The sequence below is a fragment of the Hylobates moloch genome, unplaced genomic scaffold (genome assembly GCF_009828535.3).
Source record: "Hylobates moloch isolate HMO894 unplaced genomic scaffold, HMol_V3 SCAFFOLD_15, whole genome shotgun sequence".
NCBI lineage: Eukaryota > Metazoa > Chordata > Mammalia > Primates > Hylobatidae > Hylobates > Hylobates moloch.
The window spans coordinates 55107477-55132610 of NW_026652290.1; the positions used below are offsets into that span (position 1 = coordinate 55107477).

General features: G+C 42.8%; 1 protein-coding gene across 6 annotated transcripts in view; it reads left to right on the plus strand.

Annotated features, from left to right (window-relative positions):
• The first annotated feature begins 7265 nt into the window (after positions 1 to 7265).
• The window catches only part of NFU1 (NFU1 iron-sulfur cluster scaffold), a 39035-nt gene continuing 21166 nt past the window's right edge, over positions 7266 to 25134 (plus strand). The window contains exons 1-4 of one of the 6 annotated variants that reach the window (XM_058428940.1): positions 7266 to 7296; positions 13435 to 13538; positions 20420 to 20555; positions 24453 to 24519. In XM_058428940.1, the coding sequence (XP_058284923.1) occupies positions 13445 to 13538; positions 20420 to 20555; positions 24453 to 24519 (297 nt within the window). In that variant the 5' untranslated portion in view covers positions 7266 to 7296; positions 13435 to 13444. Of the gene's footprint in view, positions 7297 to 7705; positions 7946 to 8531; positions 8561 to 13434; positions 13539 to 20419; positions 20556 to 24452; positions 24520 to 25134 lie in introns of those variants that run through there. The other 5 variants (XM_032179049.2, XM_032179051.2, XM_058428939.1 and 2 more) reach the window with 5 other exon arrangements.

Sequence of the window (25134 nt, forward strand, 5' to 3'; positions counted from 1 at the left end):
CCTTCTTTTCAAGGGCCTATTTCCCTTGCCCGCATAACTGTTGTGGGTATTGATGGCCAGGCTTCTAAACCTCTTAAAACTCCCCAACTCTGGTGCCAACTTGGACAACATTCTTTTATGCACTCTTTTTTAGTTATCCCCACCTGCCCAGTTCCCTTATTAGGCCGAGACATTTTAACGAAATTATCTGCTTCTCTGACTATTCCTAGGCTACAGCCACACCTCATTGCCACCTTTTTCCCCACTTTAAAGCCTCCTTCGTGTCTTTCTTTCGTATCTCCCCACCTTAACCCACAAGTATAGGATACCTCTACTCCCTCCCTGGCAACCAATCACATACCCTTACCATCCCATTAAAACCTAATCACCCTTACCCCACTCAATGCCAATATCCCATCTCATAGCACGCTTTAAAAGGATTAAAGCCTGTTATCACTTGCCTGTTACAGCATGGCCTTTTAAAGCCTATAAACTTTCCTTACAATTCCCCCATTTTACCTGTCCAAAAACTGGACAAGCCTTACAGATTAGTTCAGGATGTGCACCTTATCAACCAAATTGTTTTGCCTATCCATCCTGTAGTGCCCAACCCTTACACTCTGTTGTCCTCAATACCTTCCTCCACAACTCTCTATTCTGTTCTTGATCTTAAAGATGCTTTTTTCACTATTCCCCTGCACCCCTTGTCCCAGCCTCTCTTTGCTTTTACCTAGACTGATCCTGACACCCATCAGTCCCAGCAGCTTACCTGGGCTGTACTGCCACAAGGCTTGAGGGACAGCCCTCATTACTTCAGCCAAGCTCTTTCTCATGATTTACTTTCTTTCCATCCCTCCGCTTCTCACCTTATTCAATATATTGATGACCTTCTACTTTGTAGCCCCTCCTTTGAATCTTCTCAACAAGACATCCTCCTGCTCTTTCAACATTTATTCTCCAAAAGATATCGGGTATCCCTCTCCAAAGCTCAAATTTCTTCTCCATCCGTTACCTACCTCGGCATAATTCTTCATAAAAACACACATGCTCTCCCTGCCGATCGTGTCCGACTGACCTCTCAAACCCTAACACCTTCTAGAAAACCACAACTCCTTTCCTTCCTAGGCATGATTGGATACTTTCACCTTTGGATACCTGGTTTTGCCATCCTAAAAAAACCATTATATAAACTCACAAAAGGAAACCTAGCTGACCCCATAGATCCTAAATCCTTTCCCCACTCCTCTTTTCATTCCTTGAAGACAGCTTTAGAGACTGCCCGCACGTTAGCTCTCCTTGACTCATCCAAACCCTTTTCATTACACACAGCCAAAGTGCAGGGCTGTGCAGTTGGAATTCTTACACAAGGACCACGACAGTGCCCTGTAGACTTTTTGTCCAAACAACTTGACCTTACTGTTTTAGGCTGGCCATCATGTCTCTGTGCAGCAGCTGCCACCGCCCTAATACTTTTAGAGGCCCTCAAAATCACAAACTATGCTCAACTCACTCTCTACAGTTCTCATAACTTCCAAAATCTATTTTCTTCCTCACACCTGATGCATATACTTTCTGCCACACTCCACTACCTCTCAGCAAGCCGAACTCATTGCCTTAACTCAAGTCCTCACCCTTACAAAGGAATTATACGTCAATATTTATACTGACTCTAAATAGGCCTTCCATATCCTGTACCATCATGCTGTTATATGGGCCAAGATTTCCTCACTATGCAAGGGTCCTCCATCATTAATGCCTCTTTAATAAAAACTCTTCTCAAAGCCGCTTTACTTCCAAAGGAAACTGGAGTTATTCACTGCAAGGGCCATCAAAAGGCATCCGATCCCATTGCTCGGGACAATGCTTATGCTGATAAGGTAGCTAAAAAAGCAGCTAGTGTTCCAACTTCTATCCCTCATGGCAGTTTTTCTCCTTCTCATCTGGCTACTCCCACCTACTCCCCCACTGAAACTTCCACCTATCAATCTCTTCCCATACAAGGCAAATGGTTCTTGGACCATGGATCTCCTTCCAGCCTCACAGGCCCATTCTATTCTGTTGTCATTTCATAACCTCTTCCATGTAGGTTACAAGCCGCTAGCCCATCTCTTAGAACCTCTCATTTCCTTTCCATCGTAGAAATTTATCCTCAAGGAAATCACTTCTCAGTGTTCCATCTGCTATTCTATCACTCTTCAGGGATTATTCAGGCCCCCTCCCTTCCCTACACATCAAGCTCGGGGCCACCCAGGACTGGCCAATTGACTTTACTCACATGCCTCAGTCAGGAAACTAAAATACCTCTTGGTCTGGGTAGACACTTTCACTGGGTGTGTAGAGGCCTTTCCCACAGGGTCTGAGAAGGCCACCGCAGTCATTTCTTCCCTTCTGTCAGACATAATTCCTTGGTTTGGCCTTCCCACCTCTATACAATCTGATAACGGACTGGCCTTTATTAGTCAAATCAGCCAAGCAGTTTTTCAGGTTCTTGGTATTCAGTGAAACCTTTATATCCCTTACCGTCCTCAATCTTCAGGAAGGGTAGAATGGACTAATGGTCTTTTAAAAACACACCTCACCAAGCTCAGCCACCAACTTAAAAAGGACTGGACAATACTTTTATCACTCACCTTTCTCAGAATTTGGGCCTGTCCTTGGAATGCTACAGGGTACAGCCCATTTGAGCTCCTGTATAGACGCTCCTTTTTATTAGGCCCCAGTCTCATGCCAGACACCAGACCGACTTGGACTGTGCCCCCAAAAACTTGTCATCCCTACTATCTTCTGTCTAGTCATACTCCTATTCACCATTCTCAACTACTCATAAATGCCCTGCTCTTGTTTACACTGCCGGTTTACACTGTTTCTCCAAGCCATCACAGCTGATATCTCCTGGTGCTATCCCCAAACTGCCACTCTTAACTCTTTCTTAAAGTATATAAATAATCTTTGCTGGCAGGGCTATGCTGAACCTCCTTGGGCACTTTCTAATTGGATGTCCTGGGTCCTCCCAATTCTTGGTCCTTTAATACCTGTTTTTCTCCTTCTCTTATTCCGTTTAGTTTTTCAATTCATGCAAAACTATATCCAGGCCATCACCAATACTTCTGTGTGACAAATATTTCTTCTAACAACCCCACAATACCTTACCACAAAATCTTCCTTCAGCTTACTCTCTCCCACTCTAGGTTCCCATGCTGCCCCTAATCCCGCTTGAAGCAGCCCTGAGAAACATCACCCATTATCTCTCCTTACCACCCCCCAAAATTTTCACCACCCCAACACTTTACCACTATTTTGTTCTATTTTTCTTATTAATATAAGAAGACAGGAATGTCAGGCCTCTGAGCCCAAGATAAGCCATCATATCCCCTGTGACCTGCACGTATACATCCAGATGGCCTGAAGTAACTGAAGAACCACAAAAGAAGTGAAAATGGCCTGTTCCTGCCTTAACTGATGACATTACCTTGTGAAATTCCTTCTCCTGGCTCATCCTGGATCAAAAGCTCCTGCACTGAGCACCTTGTGACCCCTACCCCTGCCAGCCAGAGAACAACCCCCTTTGACTATAATTTTCCTTTACCTACCCAAATCCTATAAAACAGCCCCACCCCTATCTCCCTTTGCTGACTCTCTTTTCAGACTCAGCCCATATGCACCCAGGTGAAATAAACAGCCTTGTTGCTCACACAAAGCCTGTTGGGTGGTCTCTTCACACGGACGCGAGTGAAACAGGTACGCTATAGTTTTCTTCTGAAATATAATTTTTCTTTCTCCAGTTTCCCATTTTTATCAAGGATAAATCATAGTAGGACCAATTTATTTACAAAATAAGTTTTAGTCTTACTGTACTTGGCCTGATTATTTGAATACAATGCTGTAAGCGTAGTGATTGACCATATAGGCTCCTTTTAAATTGGCTTTGTTGGAACCATTTCATAAGGAATAGCAGATTTGACTTTTTAAAAGCCTCTTGAGGTTATCCAAGCCAAGGATTTATCTATGCCTGTAGATACCTATATGAATTGGGGGTGAATTCCACTTTTCTTGAGGTCCCAAAGTAACTTGAGGTTCCTGGTCCTGTCAGAAAGTGACAATCTTTACTTATTACAGGTCAGGAACTTTGTAAAAGAATCGGATAGACATGGTACCAGGCCAGTCTTTCCAAAGGGTTTTTTATTGGCTCTATAAAGTCAATGTCAATTCGTCAAAGCAGTTGGAGTACATCTGAAAAAAATGCTATTCCAGTCACAGCCTTGATAAAATAACCAGTGTCTCAAATTTTGTCCTGTTACAAAAGAAAACAGATTCTTATTGAATTTGTGCAAATAACTATATTGCTATATATTAAGAATACTCACAAATAGGCCGGGTGTGGTGGCTCACACCTGTAATCCCAACACTCTGGGAGGCTGAGGCAGGAGGACTGCTTGAGCTCAGGAGTTTGAGAGCAGCCTGGGCAACATAGTGAGACCTTGTCTCTGCAAAAAATAAACAAAATTACCTGAGTGTGGTGGTGGGCACCTGTAGTCCCAGTTACTTGCTTGGGAGGCTGAGGTGGAAGGATCAGTTTAGCCTGGGAAGTTGAGGCTGCAGTGAGCTGAGACCGCACCACTGCAATCCTGCCTGCGCAACAGCACGAGACCTTGTCTCAAAAAAAAAAAAAAAAAAAAAAAAAGAATCTCACAAATAGTTTCCAAATTCTGGAGAAATTTAGAGAGAAAGAATATGCTTCAAATTTTGATCAGACAGGTGTATTTTACCCACCTTGTTGTAAGCTATAAATAGCTCAACAGAAAAAAGTTTTCTTGACCCTGAAAAAACAAAACAAAAATTATCAGCAATGTTTCAAACAAAAAAAAAGTCATAAAAAATTACTTCATACACATACAAAAATTACTTTAATATTCTATTGGTTTAGTCCCTTTAATTAACTCTTGTTCTTTTTGATGTTGGGTTAGCAATCCTCATGAATACATCAGTTTTTAAATTACAGTCCTAGAAGGCATTTTCATAGTCCAATGGTATGATCTCCAAAGAAATCAGAAACTTGTATTCAAGAGTACTTGTTAGAGTCTTTTCCATGAATTTCCTTAAAGAAGAAAATTTTGGACTGCAGCTGATTATAAACTACTTTTTGAGAAGAATCAAAGTAAAGCAACAATTGTCTGTGGATGACAAAACTCTTAGAACAGCCATGGTTAAAGACACAATTGACAAGGAAATTTGGTTATTTCTGTGGCACACAATGATGTAACATAATAATCATAATTATTACTGATATCATAGACTAAGACATACCAGAATTACAGGAATCTCACACAATTTTGAAACACACATTAATAACACGTTCATATAAATATAACCCAAAGAAAGTTAAACACCATTTCACATTTGACAATGCTTCCTGTCCCCCACATAGCATTCTATTCCCCTAGTGCCTTTGTTGATTTACAAATCTTCTCCAGGCGCTCCCTGAGACCAGGAATTGTTTTGTTCATCTTAATATCACTCCACGCAGGATTTTGATCATCTGTGAGTAACAGGAAACCTAATTAAACAGTACTGTAAACAAATGTTGACCTAAAAGAAAGAAGCAGAGGCACCCTGTCAAAACGGACCAATCAGCTCTCTGTAAAACGAACCAATCAGCACTCTGTAAAATGGAACAATCAGCTCTCTGTAAAATGGGCCAATCAGCAGGATGTGGGTGGGGTCAGATAAGGGAATTAAAGCAGGGTGCCCAAGCCAGCAGTGGCAACCTGCTTGGGTCCCCTTCCACGTTGTGAAAGCTTTGCTCTTTTGCTCTTTGGAATAAATCTTGATGCTGCTCACTCTTTGGGTACGTGCCGCCTTTATGAACTGTTAACATTCACCACAAAGGTCTGCAGCTTCACTCCTGAAGTCAGCGAGACCACGAATCCACGAGAAGAAACAAACTCTGGACACATCTGAACATCTGAAGGAACAAACTCCGGACATACCATCTTTAAGAACTGTACCACCACAAGGGTCCGTGGCTTCATTCTTGAAGTCAGCGAGACCAAGAACCCACCAATTCCGGACACAGTAGCACAGAGGCTGTGGGTGGTTTGACTAGAGCAGGCCCTAGGAATGGTGGGACACAGAAGCCTCGTTTCAGGGGTTTGAGGAGTGGGAAGTGAAAAACTAGAGACTAAGAGTGCAGACAAATTTTTTAAGCTACTTGGTTCTGAAGGGAAGAAAAGAGAGTGGAAGAGGATTTGGGGCAAGGCAGGATTTTTCTTATGATAAGGAATCCATAAGAGAGGGAAAAATTGAAGTCTGAGAAGAACGATTGTTCCAAGGTGGAAGAGCCACATTTTATTTTTGATTGAGGGTCAAAAAGAGAGCCTTGGACTGCCTTGTCGTCTAGAATGGGTGTGGGGGTGGGGGGGGGCAGGGCGGAGGGTTAGATGGGGGAAGACCACTAGTGGTTAAAAGCAAGTATGCAGCATTGGGAAGTGAACCAAACTGGTAGGAGGCACTGTCCAGGCCTGGGCGAGCTGCAGGCCTGAAACCCACCCACCCTCTTAGATGTGTCTGTGGGCCATAGAAATTACTAGGGTTGTCTTGGGTGTGGCCTCAATCTGTTCAACAACAGGTGTGCTGTTTCCATTCTGGAAACCAGTCCTCTGTCTTGCAGAACAGTGATTTTCAAATTTTAGCTGGCATCAGAATCCCGGGAAAGGTTTGTTATAACACTACTAGGCAGGGAGAGGTAACCTAAGAGCTTTTGGAGGCCCAGGTGAGAGGGATCACTTGAGGCCAGCAGAGTTCAAAAGCAGCCCAGGCAACATAGGGAGACCTCTTCTCTACAAAAATACCACTACTACTACCACTGCTACTAAAAATAGCCAGGCATGGTGGCTCACACCTGTAATCCCAGTGCTTTGGGAGGCTGAGGCTGGAGGATGAATCACTTGAGCCCAGGAGTTGGTTTTGGTGAGCTATGATTGCACTCCTGCTCTCCAGCCTGGGCAACAGAGATAGACCCTGTCTCCAGAAAAAGAAAAAAAAAAAAAAAAACACAAAAAGATTTCTAGTCCCCATCTATAGAGATTGTCCCTCAATAAGTATAAAGTGGGGCCCAGGATTTCTAACATGTTCTAACGTGCCTTTCTAACGTGTTCTCCTGCTTTTTTTGGCCCCTAGTCTGCACTTTGAGAACCGGTGTCCTAGAGAAAACTGAATACTCCAGGAATGTTCTGGAAGAATAGGTAATGGGCTTTGGCACTCTGCCCTGGAAACTAGTCAACTCTCATGTTAATCCAGAGAAGGGCGGCACTGTACCAGGTACGTCGTCTGTGCGGGTTGGTCCAAGATGACCAAGAGGCAGCCGACAAGCACAGCTATGAGGAAGGGTTAGACACAGTTCCACATCAGACCCGTGGGAAAAGGGCAGGAGAAATGCGAGAACCTCTTGGAAGGAATGCTCCAGGGAGTCTTTGGGGGCACTCACTAAGCTGGGCCTGGAGGCTGAGAGTAGGGTCCTACAGGAGGGAATGGGTCAAGTTTAGGGACGGGAAACAACATTCGCAACCGCAGCACCAGCACCAGCTAAAAACCCAGCCAACATGGAAAGCAAAGTACGGAAACACGCATGCGTTCAGAGTGCTGCGTGAATTAACCAGGCGCCGGCGCAAACAGCAAACGTTTCCCGGCCTCTCTTGGTCAGGGTGACGCAGTAGTCTGCAAACCTCGGAGCGCAGGCCACCGCACTTATCCGCAGCAGGGCCGCCTGCAGCCAGTAGGGTGGGCTCTTCCCAGTGCCCGCCCAGCTACCGGCCAGCCTGCGGCTGCGCAGATCTTTCGTGGTTCTGTCGGGGAGACCCCTGGGCATTCCGGACTAAGATGGCGGCGACGGCCAGGCGGGGCTGGGGAGCTGCGGCTGTTGCCGCCGGGCTGCACAGGCGGTAGGTGACGAGCCTGGAGCTCCGAATAGGTGTGCCCCTGGGCTTAGCCAGCGGAGCGGTAGCCGCCTTTGCAGACCCTTTCTCGAGGCGGGTGGGTGGTGCATCTGATGGAGCCGGCGGGTCTGCCCTGTCGCCGCAGTTGGGGGTGAGCCCTGAGGTGTGTGGCTGTCGGTGCGGGAGCTCAGCGCTTCTGTGGCCTAATCGGACGGACTCTCTGGAGCTTCGTCTCAGGCTCAGAGACCCAGTGCTTGAGTCTCTGCGGTACGGAAGCTTGTAGAGACTGGCTGTAGAGCCAGAACGGAGGAGCTGTTTTAAAAAATTGTGTGCCTCTCCCGCCCCCAGGCCCTCTACCAGGTGCATTCCCTCCTCTTCTAAACACAGAATCAGAATGTCACACAGAAGGGAAGAAAATACCTTGTCTTGTTTCCTCATTTTCCCAGTAAGGCCCTGAAAGAGGAGGTGACATGTCCAAGGTCACACAGTTTCTAAGTGATGGAATTCCGACTAGAATCCAGACCCCTAGATTCCCTGCACCCACCACCATTAAGCCCACTCTGTTCCCTTGTTTTTCCCCCTTCCCTGAGCCATACCTTTGAGTTTCACCTTTCAAAGACTTCTGTGAACATTGCTAAGAGGACATTTATGTAGGTGTACCTTAATTTTACGTCTGGAGAAAATGGCCTACGGAGAGTTTGCCCTTTTGAGTATTAGAAATTTTAGTGTTAATGTTTCTCTTGAAGTTTAAATGTATATCCTAAAAAGATTTAAGTTGGTAGAATTTTTTGTTAGTTACCTCCTGTGTTTGAGTAGATGTCTTCCTTGAATAATGTAATCCATTCTTACTTTAAAAACAAGACTTTAAACCTGTATGTTGGAATGTGCTTCCTCTTTATTCATTCTGCTGCCTTTTCCCTGGGCTGAAGGGACAAGAATATTATTCTTCTAGTCTATTTCCAAATTCCAGAGTATTCACAGATTTAGATACTGAGTTATAGAAAAAGGCATTTTTACCCCAAACCTTGAACTTCACTCAATTAGTAATTATTGGGCACCAATTAAATAATGGTAGCAGCTGCCATTTATTGAGCACTTACTGCATGGCCTGGCACTGGTTTAAGCACTTTACATGGATTCTCTGGATTATTTATGAAGTAGCTGCGAAACTAACCTCATTCTAGAGATGAACTGAGGCCATTGTGCTAGCAGCTAGAAATGAAGATAGTTTCTCCCCTTAATGAGTATGCAGTCTAGCAAGAAAAATATATTAACAAATAATGACAGTCATGAGTGCTGTAATAGATTCATATAATTTAAAGTGCTGTGCCGGGCGTGGTGGCTCACGCCTGTAATCCCAGCACTTTGGGAGGCCAAGCTGGGCGGATTGGCTGAGGTCAGGAGTTCAAGACCAGTGTGGCCAACATGGTGAAACTAAAAATACAAAAAAACAAACAAAAAAAAAAGCCGGGCGTGGTGGTGTGTGTCTGTAATCCCAGCACTTTGGGAGGCTGAGGCGGGTGGATCACGAGGTCAGGAGATCGAGACCATCCTGGCTAACACGGTGAAACCCCGTCTCTATTAAAAAATACAAAAAAAATCAGCTGGGCGTGGTGGCGGGCGCCTGTAGTCCCAACTACTCGGGAGGCTGAGGCAGGAGAATGGCATGAACCCGGGAGGTGGAGCTTGCAGTGAGTCGAGATTGCGCCACTGCACTCCAGCCTGGGCGACAGAGCGAGACTCCGTCTCAAAAAAAAAAAAAAAAAAGAAAAACGAGATTATTTCCATCTCAAAATAAATAAAGTGGTGACAGCTCTTACTGTGATCAACACTGGAGCTAGTGTGGGGAGTGGCAGTCAGGACTTCACATATTATTTGATTCCCATTTAGTGTTGATTCCATTGTTCTCCTGAATCCTCAGTGCCAATTGTTTTATCTCTCCAATAACATCTAAGAAACTCTATGGGTTACAGTCCCACAGTATCCCAGTAGTCTTTTGCTTATCAATGGCATATAAAGATTACCGAAGGTAGGAAACAGTTCATCTGTATTCTGTTAATACTTAATTGGTGCCCACTCATTCTTTTCCACAAGAATTCCAGTTTTGTGAGAGAGAGAAAAAAATGTGGCAGCCCCTGTTGCTTCTTGCCTGTTTTAAGCAGAAAATAATTAGATAAATGTGATCTTGTGTATGATCACAAACAATTTTTGCCTTTGCAAAAAATTTTAACAGAAAATTATGACAGTGAAAGACCGTTCTAACCGACCACCATTTTGCCTTTAACCTCTAGATGCCCATTCCCGGGCTTGGGCCAAGCTAACTTTGGGAGACGTTTAGTTTATAGTTTAAATGATAATAGCCCTTTCCCAAAATTAAATCATCTTTATAAAGCTAATGAAAGACCACCAGGTTTGGAGGATGAGAGGAGCCTGAATTCTGCTAAGGTGTAGATGTAAATGATTACCAGCCATTATTCTGGCGGTCCTAAGAGTTGCAACTTCCCCAATTACTCCTGCAGAAAACATCACTCTTGTAGAACCTAAGATTAGCCTTTTCAGGTTTTTGCATTTCTGACTGGTCCTGTGGCCCTGCCCACAAACGAGCTGAGCACTCAGGAGGATCATTTTCCACACCCCTGTGAATGCATCCCCAACCAATCATCAACACCCGTTCCCTGGCCTGCCAATCTATCCTTGAAAACCCCTAGCCTCAGATCCAGAGAGACTGAGTACTAAAACTCCACTCTCCCTTTCAGCTGGCTCCGTGTGAATTAAACTCTTTATTGCAAATCCCCTGTCTTGATGAATTAGTATCTGGACAGTGGGCAAAGTGAACCCAGTGGCAATTATAAATGACTCCTGTGCTTAAAATTTTTCCATGGCTCCTATGAAGTGCCAGTTGTAATGGATAGCGATGATATTTTCAAGTAAACCAGATTTTAAAGTAAATCACATTGGGATTTTAAGAATTTTCACTATTAAAGTCTCCTTTTACTTCCTTTTCCAGTAATATTTGCTTTCATTTTCTTCCTTTGGTTTCAGTTTGTCAAAGCCATCAAAAATAGCCAATTAAGTTTTCTCTATAAGAGTGAAGTAAAGTTAGAGGCCTGGCGCGGTGGCTCACGCCTGTAATCCTAGCACTTTGGGAGGCCAAAGCAGGTGGATCACGAGGTCAGGAGTTCAAGACCAGCCTGGCCAAGGTGGTGAACCCTGTCTCTACTAAAAATACAAAAATTAGCCAGGCATGGTGGTGGGCACCTGTAATCCCAACTACTTGGGAGGCTGAGGCAGAGAATTGCTTGAACCCAGGAGGCGGAGGTTTCAGTGAGCCAAGATTGCACCACTGCACTCCATCTTGGGCGACAGAGCAAGACTCCGTCTCACAAAAAAAAAAGAAAAAAAAAAGTGAAGTGAAGTTACAACACTGGGTTAATATGTTTCCATCCAAAAAGCATATAAAAGGCAGGGCACGGTGGCCTGTAATCCCAGCACTTTGGGAGGCCAAAGTGGGTGGATTACTTGAGCCAGGAACTGGAGATCAGCCTGAGCAACATAGTGATAATCCATCTCTACCAGAAGTAAAAAAAAAAAACTAGCTGAGCATGGTGGCATACACCTGTAGTGTCACCTACTTGGGAGGCTGAGGTAGGAGAATCACTTGAGCCTAGGATGTTGAGGCTGCAGTGAGCCCTGATCACACCATTGTACTGTAGCATGGGTGACAGAACAAGACCCTGTCTCAAAACAAAACACGAAAAGCATGATCAAGATCGTTGGCTGTGTAATCTCAGCATTCTGGGAGGCCAAGGCAGGTGGATCACTTGAGGTCAGGAGTTCGAGATCAGCCTGGACAACATGGTGAAACCCTGTCTCTACTAAAAATATAAAAATTAGCCGGGTGTGATGGTGTACACCTGTAATCCCAGCTACTAGGGAGGCTGAGGCAAGAGAATCGCTTGAACCCAGGAGGTGGAGGTTGCAGTAAGCTGGGATCGCATCACTGCACTCCAGCCTGGGCGACAAAGTGAGACTCAGTCTCAAAAAAAAGGACGGGCCAGGCGTGGTGTCTCACGCCTGTACTCTCAGCACTTTGGGAGGCTGATACAGGAGGATCACCTGAGGTCAAGAGTTTGAGACCATCCTGGCCAACATGGTGAAACCCCGTCTCTACTAAAAAGTACAAAAATTAGCCAGGCACGGTGGCGGGCACCTGTAATCTCAGCTACTCGGTAGGCTGAGGCAGCAGAATTGCTGGAACCTAGGAGACGGAGGTTGCAGTGAGCTGAGATTGTGCCATTGCACTCCAGCCTGGGCCAACAACAGTGAGACTCCATCTCAAAAACAAAAAGGACAAAACTATACTTTTTTTTTTTTTGGAGATGGAGTCTTGCTCTTTGGGCCAGGCTGGAGTGCAGTGGTGCAATCTCGGCTCACTGCAACCTCCGCCTCCCGGGTTCAAGCGATTCCTCTGCCTCAGCCTCCCGAGTAGCTGGGATTACAGGCGCCCACCACCACTCCCAGCTATTTTTTGTATTTTTAGTAGAGATGGGGTATCACCATGTTGGCCAGGCTGGTCTCGAACTCCTGACCTCAGGAGATCCACCTGCCTTGGCCTCCCAAAGTGCTGTCATTACAGGCGTGAGCCACCACCCCTGGCCCAATAGTATACTTTCTTTTAGATTTTTTGAAGTCTTGAAATACTTTTCAAAACAGCTAATATAGGTTATCTTGAGAGAGGGAAACATGGTAAGGGACAGGAAAGGAGGGAGGGTTTCACTATATATGCTTTTTTCCCTTATCAATTTTGAACCATGTGACTCTATTGCCTAATTCTAAATTTTTTTTAAAAATAAAAAAGCTTAATAGTCATTTGCTTCCTTCGTGCATAACCAAGAGTCTGGGACTATGGGTTATAAATTACTAATGTAGACACAATTCTGTTTCTTTTTTTTTTTGAGACAGAGTTTCACTCTTGTTGCCCAGGCTGGAGTGCAATGGCATGATGTTGGCTCACTGCAACCTCCGCCTCCGAGGTTGAAGTGATTCTCCTGCCTCAGCCTCCTGAGTAGCTGGGATTACAGGCATGTGCCACCATGCCCAGCTAATTTTGTATTTTTAGTAGAGATGGAGTTTCTCCATGTTGGTCGGGGTGGTCTTGAACTCCCAACCTCAGGTGATCCACCTGCCTCGGCCTCCCAAAATGCTGGGATTACAGGCGTGAGCCACCTCGCCCAGCCCAATTCTGTTTCTTATACCTGGATGTTATATTATCCTGTGCACACCCAGTTATCAAGGGTAGGAATTTCCATTTGAGCTCTACCTAATTTTGAATTGTTTGTAGATATTGCTTGCCTAAGTAAGTGGAAATAATGTAGATGGATGATGAAAAGTCTGTTCTCTAATTATTTCTATTGCTGGTTATGTTTAAATTTTACATAGGTCTTTTTTATACATGAGAAGTAGAAACCAACTTTGAAAGATTAGAGCTCTTAAAATGTCATTCATTTTGTGCTTTTAAACGTAGGTTCTGTCATATGTTGAAGAATCCATACACCATTAAGAAACAGCCTCTGCATCAATTTGTACAAAGACCACTTTTCCCACTACCTGCAGCCTTTTATAACCCAGGTAAAATTTCACCTCTTTTATAGCAGTTGTGTTTCAGAAACTACAGGAAGTGTGCTAGGATTTTGTGGATCATAAAAGATGAGAATTTGTATATTTCCTATTTAGAAGCCTATGGAAAGAATATAGGGAAAAAAAGCTATATTTTTCTTATAGGCTTCTAAGTAGAAAATGTATTTGCAAGGACATTGTCCAATAGATCTGTGAAATCTCAGTATTTTGTATAACACATCCCCTGCAACACAAGAGTTGCTCAATAAATGATTTCCAAAATGAAAATATTGTAGAAGTTAAAATCTGACTGGGTGTAGTGGCTCATGCCTGTAATCCCAGTGCTTTGAGAGGCTGAGGCAGGTTGATCGCTTGAGCCCAGGAGTTTGAGACCAGCCTGGGCAACACAGCAAAACCCTGTCTCTACAAAAAAATACAAAAAATTAGCTGGGCATGGTGGTGCACGCCTGTAGTCCCAACTGCTTGGGAGGCTGAGGTGGGAGAATCCCTTTAGCCCAGGAGTTCAAGCTTGCAGTGAGCCGTGATCACACCACTGTGCTCCAGCCTGGGTGACAGAGTGGGACCCTTTCTCAAAAAGAAGTTTCAAATGGGGATTGTGTTTCAAAGAATTCTATGTATTTAAAGCTGCTGCTTTCCTTTTTTTGGGTAAGAATACCCTTAAAATTAGTAAATTTCTGGCTTTCATCCAGACCTTAGAACACAGGATTTTGAATGTAGTAAAAAACTACACTCATTCAAAAAAAAGAAAAACTTTTTTGTCAAAATTAATTACTATGGTTTTGTTAATAATCTTGATTGTTAACAAGATATATACTTTGATTTTCTTTAATTTGGGAAATAGATATGATTTAAAATAATTTGAAGTGTGATGACTGTAATGTAGAGTTAGGGAAGTTTAAGGGGAGAGGGTATGTGTGTCTGCATGTGTGTATGTATGTAAATGTACACCTATATGTGTTATGGAGCTGTAAGCATATAAATTCAGCCTCTCCTTTCCATTGCTAGCTTGAACACATTCCTGTGGCCATACTCTGGCTGATTCTGGCTAAGGGCATGAATTAAATCTGGGTAGACCTTACCCCTTCTGTAGCTAGGGGCCAGAAGAGGAACACTTTCCTGCAGACTTGCCTGACTGCTTGAATCACAGAATAGTTTAGATATAAATATTGTAAATACTGAGTAACTCAGCTGATTAAACCACTTTAATTGGACTTTTAAACTTTGTAGGACTGAAATATGTGTTCATATAGGCTTTTCAAATAGGAAACCCATTGATTTTAGTCATTGATACTGACTTTAAGCACCACTAATCTGTATTTTGGGGGAGTTTACATCTATCTCCTTAGGTACCTATTAGTACCAAGCATAATAGGAAGAAATAGGCTGGCATGGTGGCTCATGCCTGTAATCCCAACACTTTGAGAGGCTGAGGTGGGCAGATCCCTTGAGCCCAAGAAGTTCTAGACCAGCCTCAGCAACATGGTCAAACCCTGTCTTTACAAAAAAATACAAAAGTTATCTGGACTTGGTGGTGCACGCTTGTAGTCCCAGCTACTCAGGAAGCTGAGGTGGGAGAATGACTTGAGCCTAGGAGGTCGAGGCTGCAGTGAGCTGTAATCATGCCACTGCACTTCAGCCTGTGCAGCAGAGTGAGACACTGCCTCAAAAAAAAAAAAAGGAAGAGATATTTTTTATCATTCTGTCCTGTTTCCTGTTGTAACTCTCATGTGACATTTTCATGAGCATCTTTCTGGATGATGGACCTGGGAGTCATTTTTGAAATACCAAATTAAACCCAATTGAGATTATAATTGTAATGATTTTGTTAAATACCTATTCAAATTAGGTGTTTTTTTTGTTTTTGAGGCAGGGTCTCACTATGTTGCCCAGGCTGAAGTGCAGTGGTGTGATCTTGGCTCACTGTAACCTCTGCCTCCTGGGCTCCAGCCATCCTCCCACCTCAGTCTCCCAAGTTGCTGGTACTACAGGTGTGTACCAACACACCCAGCTAATTTTCGTACTTTTTGTAGAGACGAGGTTTCACTACGTTACCTAGGCTGGTCTTGAACTCCAGAGCTCAAGTAACCTGCCTGGCTCAGCCTCCCAAAGTCCTGGGATTATAGGCGTGAGCCACCGGGCCCAGCCTCAATTAGTTTTTTAGTAATAGCTTTATTTATTGTCAAAAGTAAAAAGTTCTGTGATGATGTCATTCATTTTCATACTTTCTACTTAGACAGTATAGAGTATATGCTCTTAAGTGACTTTTTATTTTGCATTTGTAGTTTTTACCCTCAAGGATTTCTAAAAATTTTGCTTTCTGCAGGTGTAGTTTTCCTCAGATTGATTGACTAGAATAAAGTCAGAATTTTTTTTTTTGTCTTTGCTGACTGCATCCTCTACTGCCTGGGCTCAAGCAGTCCTCTTGCCTCAGCCTCCTATATAGCTAGGATTACAGGCACATGCCACCACAACTGACCAATTTTTGTATTTTTTTGTGGAGACAGGATCTCTGTTGCCCAGGCTGGTCTCGAACTTCTGCCCTCAAGTGATCCTCCTGCCTTGGCCTCCCAAAGTGCTGGGATTATAGGTGTGAGCTGATGCACCCAGTCAAAGCCAGATTTAATTCTTCAAATATTGGTAGAGTACTGTGTGCAGATTTTGGTTAGCAATAAATTTTAATGCAAGCTGCAAGAAATGATTGGTTCATGGCCAGAGTTAGAAGATTATTTACAGAACGTGTTGGTAGCCCTTTCTTTAATGTGTCATTGAAAAATCATTCCCTTATAACACAGATATGCAGAAGAATGTCTTACTAGAAATATACATATTTTAAATCAAGTACTTGGACATTTAAAATATACATATTTTAAATCAAGTACTATTTTTTCATTTTTTAGGAATTGTCTGGTTGTCTAATTAGAAAAAGGACTTAAACAAAATGTATGGGAGTTCACTTTCAATTTTTTTCTTTATCCATGAAATGGTTTAACTTCAGCTAGCTGGAACTGCATGGCAAAGTGCAAAAATGACTCTCAGTTGTCAAATTAGAACCTTTTCTGTAATGACTAAGAAAAGCATTTTTGTACCAACCATATGTTTTGCCAAATTTAAACTCTTTCAAATTTAAAATAAAACTCTTGCTTTTTGATATTCTATTCTCTCTCCTAAAATAGGTGATGTGAAAATTAGAACAGGAAGACTGATCTTAAATGTATTTTCCTATTATGCTTGGCAATGTTAGATAAGGATTAGCAATATGTACGGTGGCTAAGAAAGTCTGCACCTAGAAAATTGTCCAGCTTTGAATCCTGGCTCTGTCACTTAGTAGCTGAGTGACCTTTAGTCTCCTTATTATAAAATAAGATAAAAATAGTACCTCATTGAAAGGATGTAAGGATTAAATGATATAATACATGTAACGTGCTTGGCACTCTGCTCAGCGCATGATAGGCACTGAATAATGTTTTTTTTTCTTTTGAGACAGAGTCTCACTATGTCTCACAGGCTGGAGTGCGTGGTGGCTGGATCTTGGCTCACTGCAACCTCCCGCTCCTGGGTTCAAGCAATTCTCCTGCGTCAGCCTTCTGGGTAGCTGGGATTACAGGCACACATCACCACGCCTGGCCAATTTTTGTATTTTTAGTAGACACAGGGTTTTACCATGTTGACCAGGCTGTTCTCGAACTCCTGACCTCAGGTGATCCGCCTGCCTTGGCCTCCCAAAGTGCTGGGATTATAGGCATGAGCCACTGTGCCCGGCCAGGCACTGAATAAATTTTTAATTGTTATATAGTATTGTCAATCTATTTAAATATACTGCTGTAAGATGGAGGATTTCTTTTTACTCAGAAGGTTCATTTTCTTTCTTTTTTTTTTTTTTTTTTGAGACGGAGTCTCGCTCTGTTGCCCAGGCTGGAGTGTAATGGCGCAATCTCAGTTCACTGCAGCCTCCGCCTCCCAGGTTCAAGTGATTGTCCTGCCTCAGCCTCCTAAGTAGCTGGGATTATAGGAGCACACTACCATGCTTGGCTAATTTTTGTATTTTTACAAATACCTCTACAAAATACCCCTACCTCTACAAAACCTCTGTAGAGACAGGGTTTCACCATGTTGGCCAGGCTGGTCCTGAACTCCTGACCTCAGGTGATCTGCCCACCTCGTCTCTACTAAAAATACAAAAATTAGCTGGGCATGGTGGTACGTGCTGGTAATCTCAGCTACTCAGGAGGCTGAGGCAGGAGAATTGCTTGAACCCGGGAGGCAGAGGTTGCAGTGAGCCGAGATCATGCCACTGCACTCCAGCTTGGGCGACAAAGCGAGACTCAATCTCAATAAAAGAAGAGTCTGTAAAGATATCTTTTAGGCTAGGCACAGTGGCTCACGCCTTTAATCCTAGCACTTTGGGAGGCCGAGGTGGGTGGATCGCTTCAGGCCAGGAGTTCAAGACCAGTCTGGCCAACATGGTGAAACCCCATCTCTACAAAAAATTCAAAAATTAGCTGAGTGTGGTGGTGCACACCTGTAGTTCCAGCCACTTGGGAAGCTGAGGCATGAGAATTGCTTGAATCCAGAAAGCAGAGGTTGTAGTGAGCCAAGATTGTGCCACTGCACTCTAGCTTGGGTACAATGTGAGTCCTTGTCTCGAAACAAACAAAAGATGTCTTTTAAATATTCCAGGAAGTAATTTGCATAGATTCTTGCTTATGTTGTATTTTGTTATGTTACTTACTGTACCATTAGGCAACTTAATTAATATCTCTAAGCCTCCATGTCTTCATTTGTAAAATGGGAATAAGAGTTCCTTCATTACAGGGTTGTTAAAGGCATAAGTACATTTAAAGCACTTGGGCCAGACACGGTGGCTCACGCCTGTAATCCCAACACTTTGGGAGGCTGAGGTAGGTGGATCACTTGAGGCAAGGAGTTTGAGACCAGCCTGGCCAACATGGTGAAACCCAGTTAAAAAAAAAAAAAATTAGGCCGGGCACAGTGGCTTACGCCTGTAATCCCACCACTTTGGGAGGCTGGGGTGGGTGGGTCACCTGAGGTCAGGAGTTTGAGACCAGCTGGGCCAACATGGTGAAACCCTGTCTCTACTAAAAATACAAAAATTAGCTGGGCATGGTGGTGCATGCCTGTAATCCCAGCTACTCAGGAGGCTGAGGCAGGAGAATCACTTGAACCTGGCTGGTGGAGGTTGCAGTGAGCCACGATTGTGCCACTTCACTCTAGCCTGGTGGAAAGCGTGAAACTCCATCTCAAAAAAAAAAAAAAATTAAAAATAAATAAATAAAGCACTTCGCCCCAGAGCTGGACATAATGGCTTACACCTGTAATCCCAGCACTTTACTTTGGGAGGCCAAAGGTGGAAGATCACTTGAGCCCAGGAGTTTGAGATCAGCCTGAGCAACATTAGGAGACTCCACCTCCACAAAATTTTTTTTAAAAAAGCCTTTGGCTGGGCACGGTGGCTCACACCTGTAATCCCAGCACTTTGTGAGGCTGAGGCGGGCAGATCATGAGGTCAGGAGATCAAAACCATCCTGGACACCATGGTGAAACCCCGTCTCTACTAAAAATAGAGAAAAAATTAGCCGGGCGTGGCGTCGGGTGCCTATAGTCCCAGTTACTTGGGAGGCTGAGGCAGGAGAATGGCATGAACCTGGGAGGCGGAGCTTGTAGTGAGCCAAGATGGCGCCACTGTACTCCAGCCTGGGCGACAGAGCGAGACTCCTCCTCAAAAAAAAAAAAAAAAAAAAAGCATTTGACCCTGTATTTGGCATATAATAAGCACACAATAACCATTTATTATTACTATTATAAATTGCTAACTTTATTGTCTTTAAAACAATGGTGGCACTTTAGAAAGAAGAGAATGTGGCATTTTACTGTATTAATGTCAGCAATAAGTGATCTATGATTATGATAGCCATTGGTACAAAGTCACCAAATAGAATATATATAGGACACCTGAATTATGAATATGTATAAGACTTAAGTGTTTACTATTTCTGGAATCTGTTTCATAACACAACTATTTAAATAATCAGAGTATTGGCTGGGCACAGTGCTCACGCTCTAATCCCAATACTTTGGAAGGCTGAGGTGGGAGGATCGTTTGAGTCCAGGAATTTGGGACCAGTCTGGGCAATAGCGTGAGACCCTGTCTGCAAAAAAATACAAATATTAACTAGGTGTGATGGTGCATGCCTGTAGTCCCAGCTACTTTTGAGGCTTAAATAGGAGGATTGCTTGAGCCCTGGAATTTGAGGTCATAGTGAACCGTGATTGTGCCACTGCACTCCAGCCTGGGCAACAGAGCAAGACCTTGTCTCAAAAAAAAAAAAAAAAACAAAACAAACCAGAGTATTAGTAGAAAACTATATGCACTTAAATATATTGATATATATATATATATATATATATATATATATATTTTTTTTTTTTTTTTTTTTGAGAAGGGTCTCACTCTGTCACCAGGCTGGGTACAGTGGTACAATCATCACTGCAACTCCCGCCTCCAGGTTAAGCAATTCTTTTTACAGGCACCCGCCACCACGCCTGGCTAATTTTTGTATTTTTAGTAGAGACGAGGTTTCACCATCTTGGCCAGGCTGGTCTTGAACTCCTGACCTCGTGATCCACCCGCCTCAGCCTCCTTAAGTGCTGAGATTACAGGTGTGAGCCACCGTGCCTGGCTATATGGTGATATATTTCTTTCTTATCTTTATAAATGCTTTGTCAGGGCAATAAAGCCTTGGGTTTTTCCCCAGTTTTTCTTACTTCTGATTCTCTGCAAATGAGCACTTCATAGTCCATAAACTTGTTAACTGTTTTTTCTAGAATAACATTTTCTTCATTTTCTTTTTTAGTGAGATACATGTTTATTCAAACACAAGATACCCCAAATCCAAACAGCTTAAAGTTTATACCAGGAAAACCAGTTCTTGAGACAAGGACCATGGATTTTCCCACCCCAGCTGCAGCATTTCGCTCCCCTCTGGCTAGGTATATTACTGTTTTCATTTGCTTTTACCAAGAAACATAAATAACTGACTTTGGGGTTAAGACAACTTTATTTAAGTATTGCATTTCTATATGTGCACTGCATTTTTTTTAAGTGTAGAGAATAATTTCTTTTCAGATAAGAGATTAAAAAAAAAAAGGCCTGTTGCAGTGGCTCACACCCGTAATGCTAACATTTTGGGAGGCTGAAATGGGAGGATTGCTTGAGTTCAGGAGTTTGAGACCAGCCTGGGCAACATAGAGAGACTCCATCTCTAACACACACACACACACACACACACACACACACACACACTCACACAGAGAGCCCATCTCTACCACCCACACACACACACACACACACACACACATTTAGTTGGGTGTGATGATGTATACCTCTGGTCTCAGCTACTCAGAAGGCTGAGATGGGAGGATCGCTTGAGCCTGGGAGGTTGAGGCTGCAGTGAGGCATGATGGTGCCAGTGCACTCCAGCCTGGGCAACAGAGTGAGACCCTGTTTCAAAAAAACCCAAAAATGTTGAGGAGGCTGAGGAGGTGGGGATCACTTGAGCTCAGGTGTTGGAGACCAGCCTGGGCAACATGGTGAAATCCTGTCTACAAAAAATACAAAAATTAGCCAAGTGTGGTGGTATGTGTCTGTAGTCCCAGCTACTAGGGAGGCTGAGGTGGGAGGATCACTTAAACCCAGGAGGTTAAGGAAACTATGAGCTGTGATGCCATGATTGTGCCACTGCATTCCAGCCTAGGCGAGAGAGTGAGACCCTGTCTCAAAAAAGAAAAGAAAAATGAGAGTTGATATTAAAAAAATTTTCTCCTGAAGAGTGATATATTTGAGAGATCTATAGCATGAATAAATAAAAACTTATATTTTTACTTAAGAAAAAATATTCATCAAATTGATAAATATGGTAAATTTCCATTTCAGATCTTAAAAAATCAGATTTTTAAGAATAGTGAGAACTTGCTTATTTTATTCATAAGGGTAGTTGAATTTGTAGTTCTTTCAAGATGGAATAATTTCTAAAATACTCTATTCAGAACTATAAATGAAAACTAGTCAGTGGGGACAGTTTTAAAATTCACCAGATAAAGGCATGTTTAAACCAGTAGTCCCGCCTTATCTGTGGTTTCACTTTCCCTGGTTTCAGTTACCCAAGATCAGCCATAGTCTAAAAATATTAAATGGAAAATTACAGACATAAACAATTCATCAGTTTTAAATTGTGCTGCTTTTCTGAGTAGCATGGTGAAATCTTGCTCTGTCCTCCCCAGGGCATAAATTATCCCTTTTCCAGTGTATCCATGTCGTATACACTGTCTGCCTGTGCCCTCCCCTCTGCTGAACCCCCCCACTGCCCTCGCTGCATCATTGGTCACTTAGAAGCCATCTCTTAAAGTAGTGATGCTGGCATATTGTTGGCATATTGTTGTAATTGTTCTATTTTATTATCAGTTGTTAATCTCTTACTGTGCCTAATTTATAAATTAAACTTTATCATAGGTATATATGTATAGGAATAAAACATAATACTTGCAGGGTTCAATACTATGTGTAGTTTCAGGGATCCACTGGGGGCATTGGAATGGATCCCCTGAGGATAAGGGTGGACTACTGTATGTTAGAGATGATAAAGAACAGGGCCAGGTGCGGTGGCTCATGCCTGTAATCCCAGCACTTTAGGAGGCCGAGGCGGGTGGATCACGAGGTCAGGAGATAGAGACCATCCTGGCTAACACAGTGAAACCCCATCTCTACTAAAAATACAAAAAATTAGCAAGGTGTGGTGGCGGGCGCATGTAGTCCCAGCTACTCTGGAGGCTGAGGCAGGAGAATGGTGTGAACCCGGGAGGCGGAGCTTGCAGTGAGCCGAGATAGCGCCACTGCATACCAGCCTGGGCGACAGAGTGAGACTGTCTCAAAAAAAAAAAAAAAAAAAAGCACAAATGATAAAATTGTTGGGATGAACCTCTTTTTAACTGATAGTTAGAGAAGTTAATAATAAAGAATATTAGAGTCAGTCAGCATCAGTTGAAATTTTGGGGAACTGAAGCCTCAATCTCATTGCCAGGGATACTTGGAAAACAGAGCTTAGATAACTATTTCTATACATACAGCCATTTTATATGTCTCATTTAAGGAACCTAGGGATTTGCTAAGCTCTGGAATCGTTTCTAAAATTTACAATTAATAGGTACTCTTTACTTAAACATACCACTTATCAGAATATACCTTAGAGTGTTTGTTTTTCATATTTTATTTTTTACTTTTTATTTATTTTTTGAGATAAGGTTTCACTTTTGTCGCCCAGGCTGGAGTGTGATGGCGTGATCTTGGCTCACTGCAACCTCCACCTCCTGGGTTCAAGCTATTTTCCTGCCTCAGCCTCCCTAGTAATTGGGACTATAGGCACATGCCACCTCACCTGGCTAAATTTGGTATTTTTTGTAGAGACTAGGTCTCATCATGTTGCCCAGGCTGGTCTCAGACTCCCGAGCTCAAGTGTTCTGTCCTTCTTGGCTTCCAAAGTACTGGGATTACAGGCTGTTTTTGTACTTTTTTGATATAAGTCACAGTAAAAAGTGTGTTACATTATGTGTGTGTATGCGTGAGATACAAATGTTTGATGGGATAGTTTTCACTCTTTTTTCACCCTTAACAATAGATAATAGATTCTTAAATTTCCTTTCTTCATCTCTTTTTGTTGTTCTGTTTTATTTTATTAAATAAAACCTTGTCACTACATACATGATTCCACAACTCACTACTGGGTTTTAAAAATCCTACCCTAGAAGTTACTTGCACATGTGCCCAAGATATGTGCAGGGATGTATTTACTGTCATAGAAAGACATCTGAGACATAAAAGTGAAGAAAGCAACTTGCAGAACTGTGAGTCCAGTATGATACTATGTATATAAAAGCAAAAACCACAGAACAACAAATGCACTGACAAAAAGATCTGGAAGAATACACACGAAACTGATAACAGGATTTGGTAGGGGTGGTCAAGGGGCATTTAAATTTTATTGTTTGAAACATTTACATCAAGAATGAGTTCATATTTTGTATTAAAAAAGTAAAAGTAAAAAAGCCCCAATTAATTCAGTTATAGTTTAGTTAGAAATTATTTCTGTCAGATGTTCAGTTGGCAAAATCTCTTTTCAAGTTAGTCTTTTGAAAATAGTCTGTTTAGGTGGCTCATGCCTGTAATCCCAGCACTTTGGGAGGCCGAGGCAGGCGGACCGCCTGAGGTCAGGAGTTCAAGACCAGCCTGGCCAATGTGGTAAAACCCTGTCTCTACTAAAAATACCAAAATTAGCCGGGTGTGATGGCAGGCGCCTGTAATCCCAGCTACTTGGGAGGCTGAGGCAGGAAAATCAGTTGAACCCAGGAGGCGGAGGTTGCAATGAGCCAAGATCTCACCACTGCACTCCAGCCTGGGCGACAGAGGATGACGCTGTCTCAAAAGAGGAAAAAAAAAACGAAGAGTCTGTTTAGTGCTTAGTACAGTGCCTGGCACTTAGGAGGTGTCAAATATTTGTTGAATGAATGATTGATATTATAGCAGTCTATTCATTCACCAGGTGATGGACATTTCTATATTTTTCTGTATGTGTGGCTATTTTAAATGAAGCTGCTATAAAGATTTATGTACAAGTCTTTGTGGAATATGAGTTTTTATTTCTTTTGGCTAAATAACTAGGAGTGGGATTGCTAAATCGTAGAGTAGGAATATAAAACAAAATTGGCCATGAGTTGATAATTGTTAAAGCTGCAAAGGATATGTGGAGAATTTTTTACTTTTCTCTACTTTCGTGTATGCTTAAACTTTTCCATAATCAAGCATTTTAATATCTCTTATTTTTTCTTTTTTTGCAGGCAGTTATTTAGGATTGAAGGAGTAAAAAGTGTCTTCTTTGGACCAGATTTCATCACTGTCACAAAGGTAAACATAGGATTATATAAAATAAGACTCGAAATACTCTTCATTTTTTTCTGAGTCCAACGCCTCTCTCCAACATTTCCATTCTTTCTGTTCTTTAATTTTTATTATATTTTATTTTTGAGACAGGGTCTTACTCTCTTGCCCTCTAAATGTCACAAAAATCAAGCAAAATATGCTATGTTTTTCTTTTTCTTTTCTTTCTTTTTTTTTTTTTTTTTTTTTTGAGATGAAGTCTCACTCTTGTCCCCCAGGCTGGAGTGCGATGGTGCGATCTTGGCTTACTGCCACCTCTGCCTCCCAGGTCCAAGTGATTCTCCTGCCTCGGACCCCCGCCACCCTGAGTAGCTGGGATTGCAGGCGCCTGCCACCATGCCCGGCTAATTTTTATATTTTTAGTAGAGACAGGGTTTCGCCATGTTGGCCAGGCTGGTCTAGAACTCCTGACCTCAGGTGGTCCACCCGCCTCGGCCTCCAAAGTGCTGGGATTACAGGCGTGAGCCACCACGCCCGGCCAAAGTATGCTATGTTTTTCAACAGTCAAGGCAGTATCTGCTAGAAAGGGCTGTTCCATTTTTGATGTCTACTAGATTAATGGGACATGAACTATTTAAATTT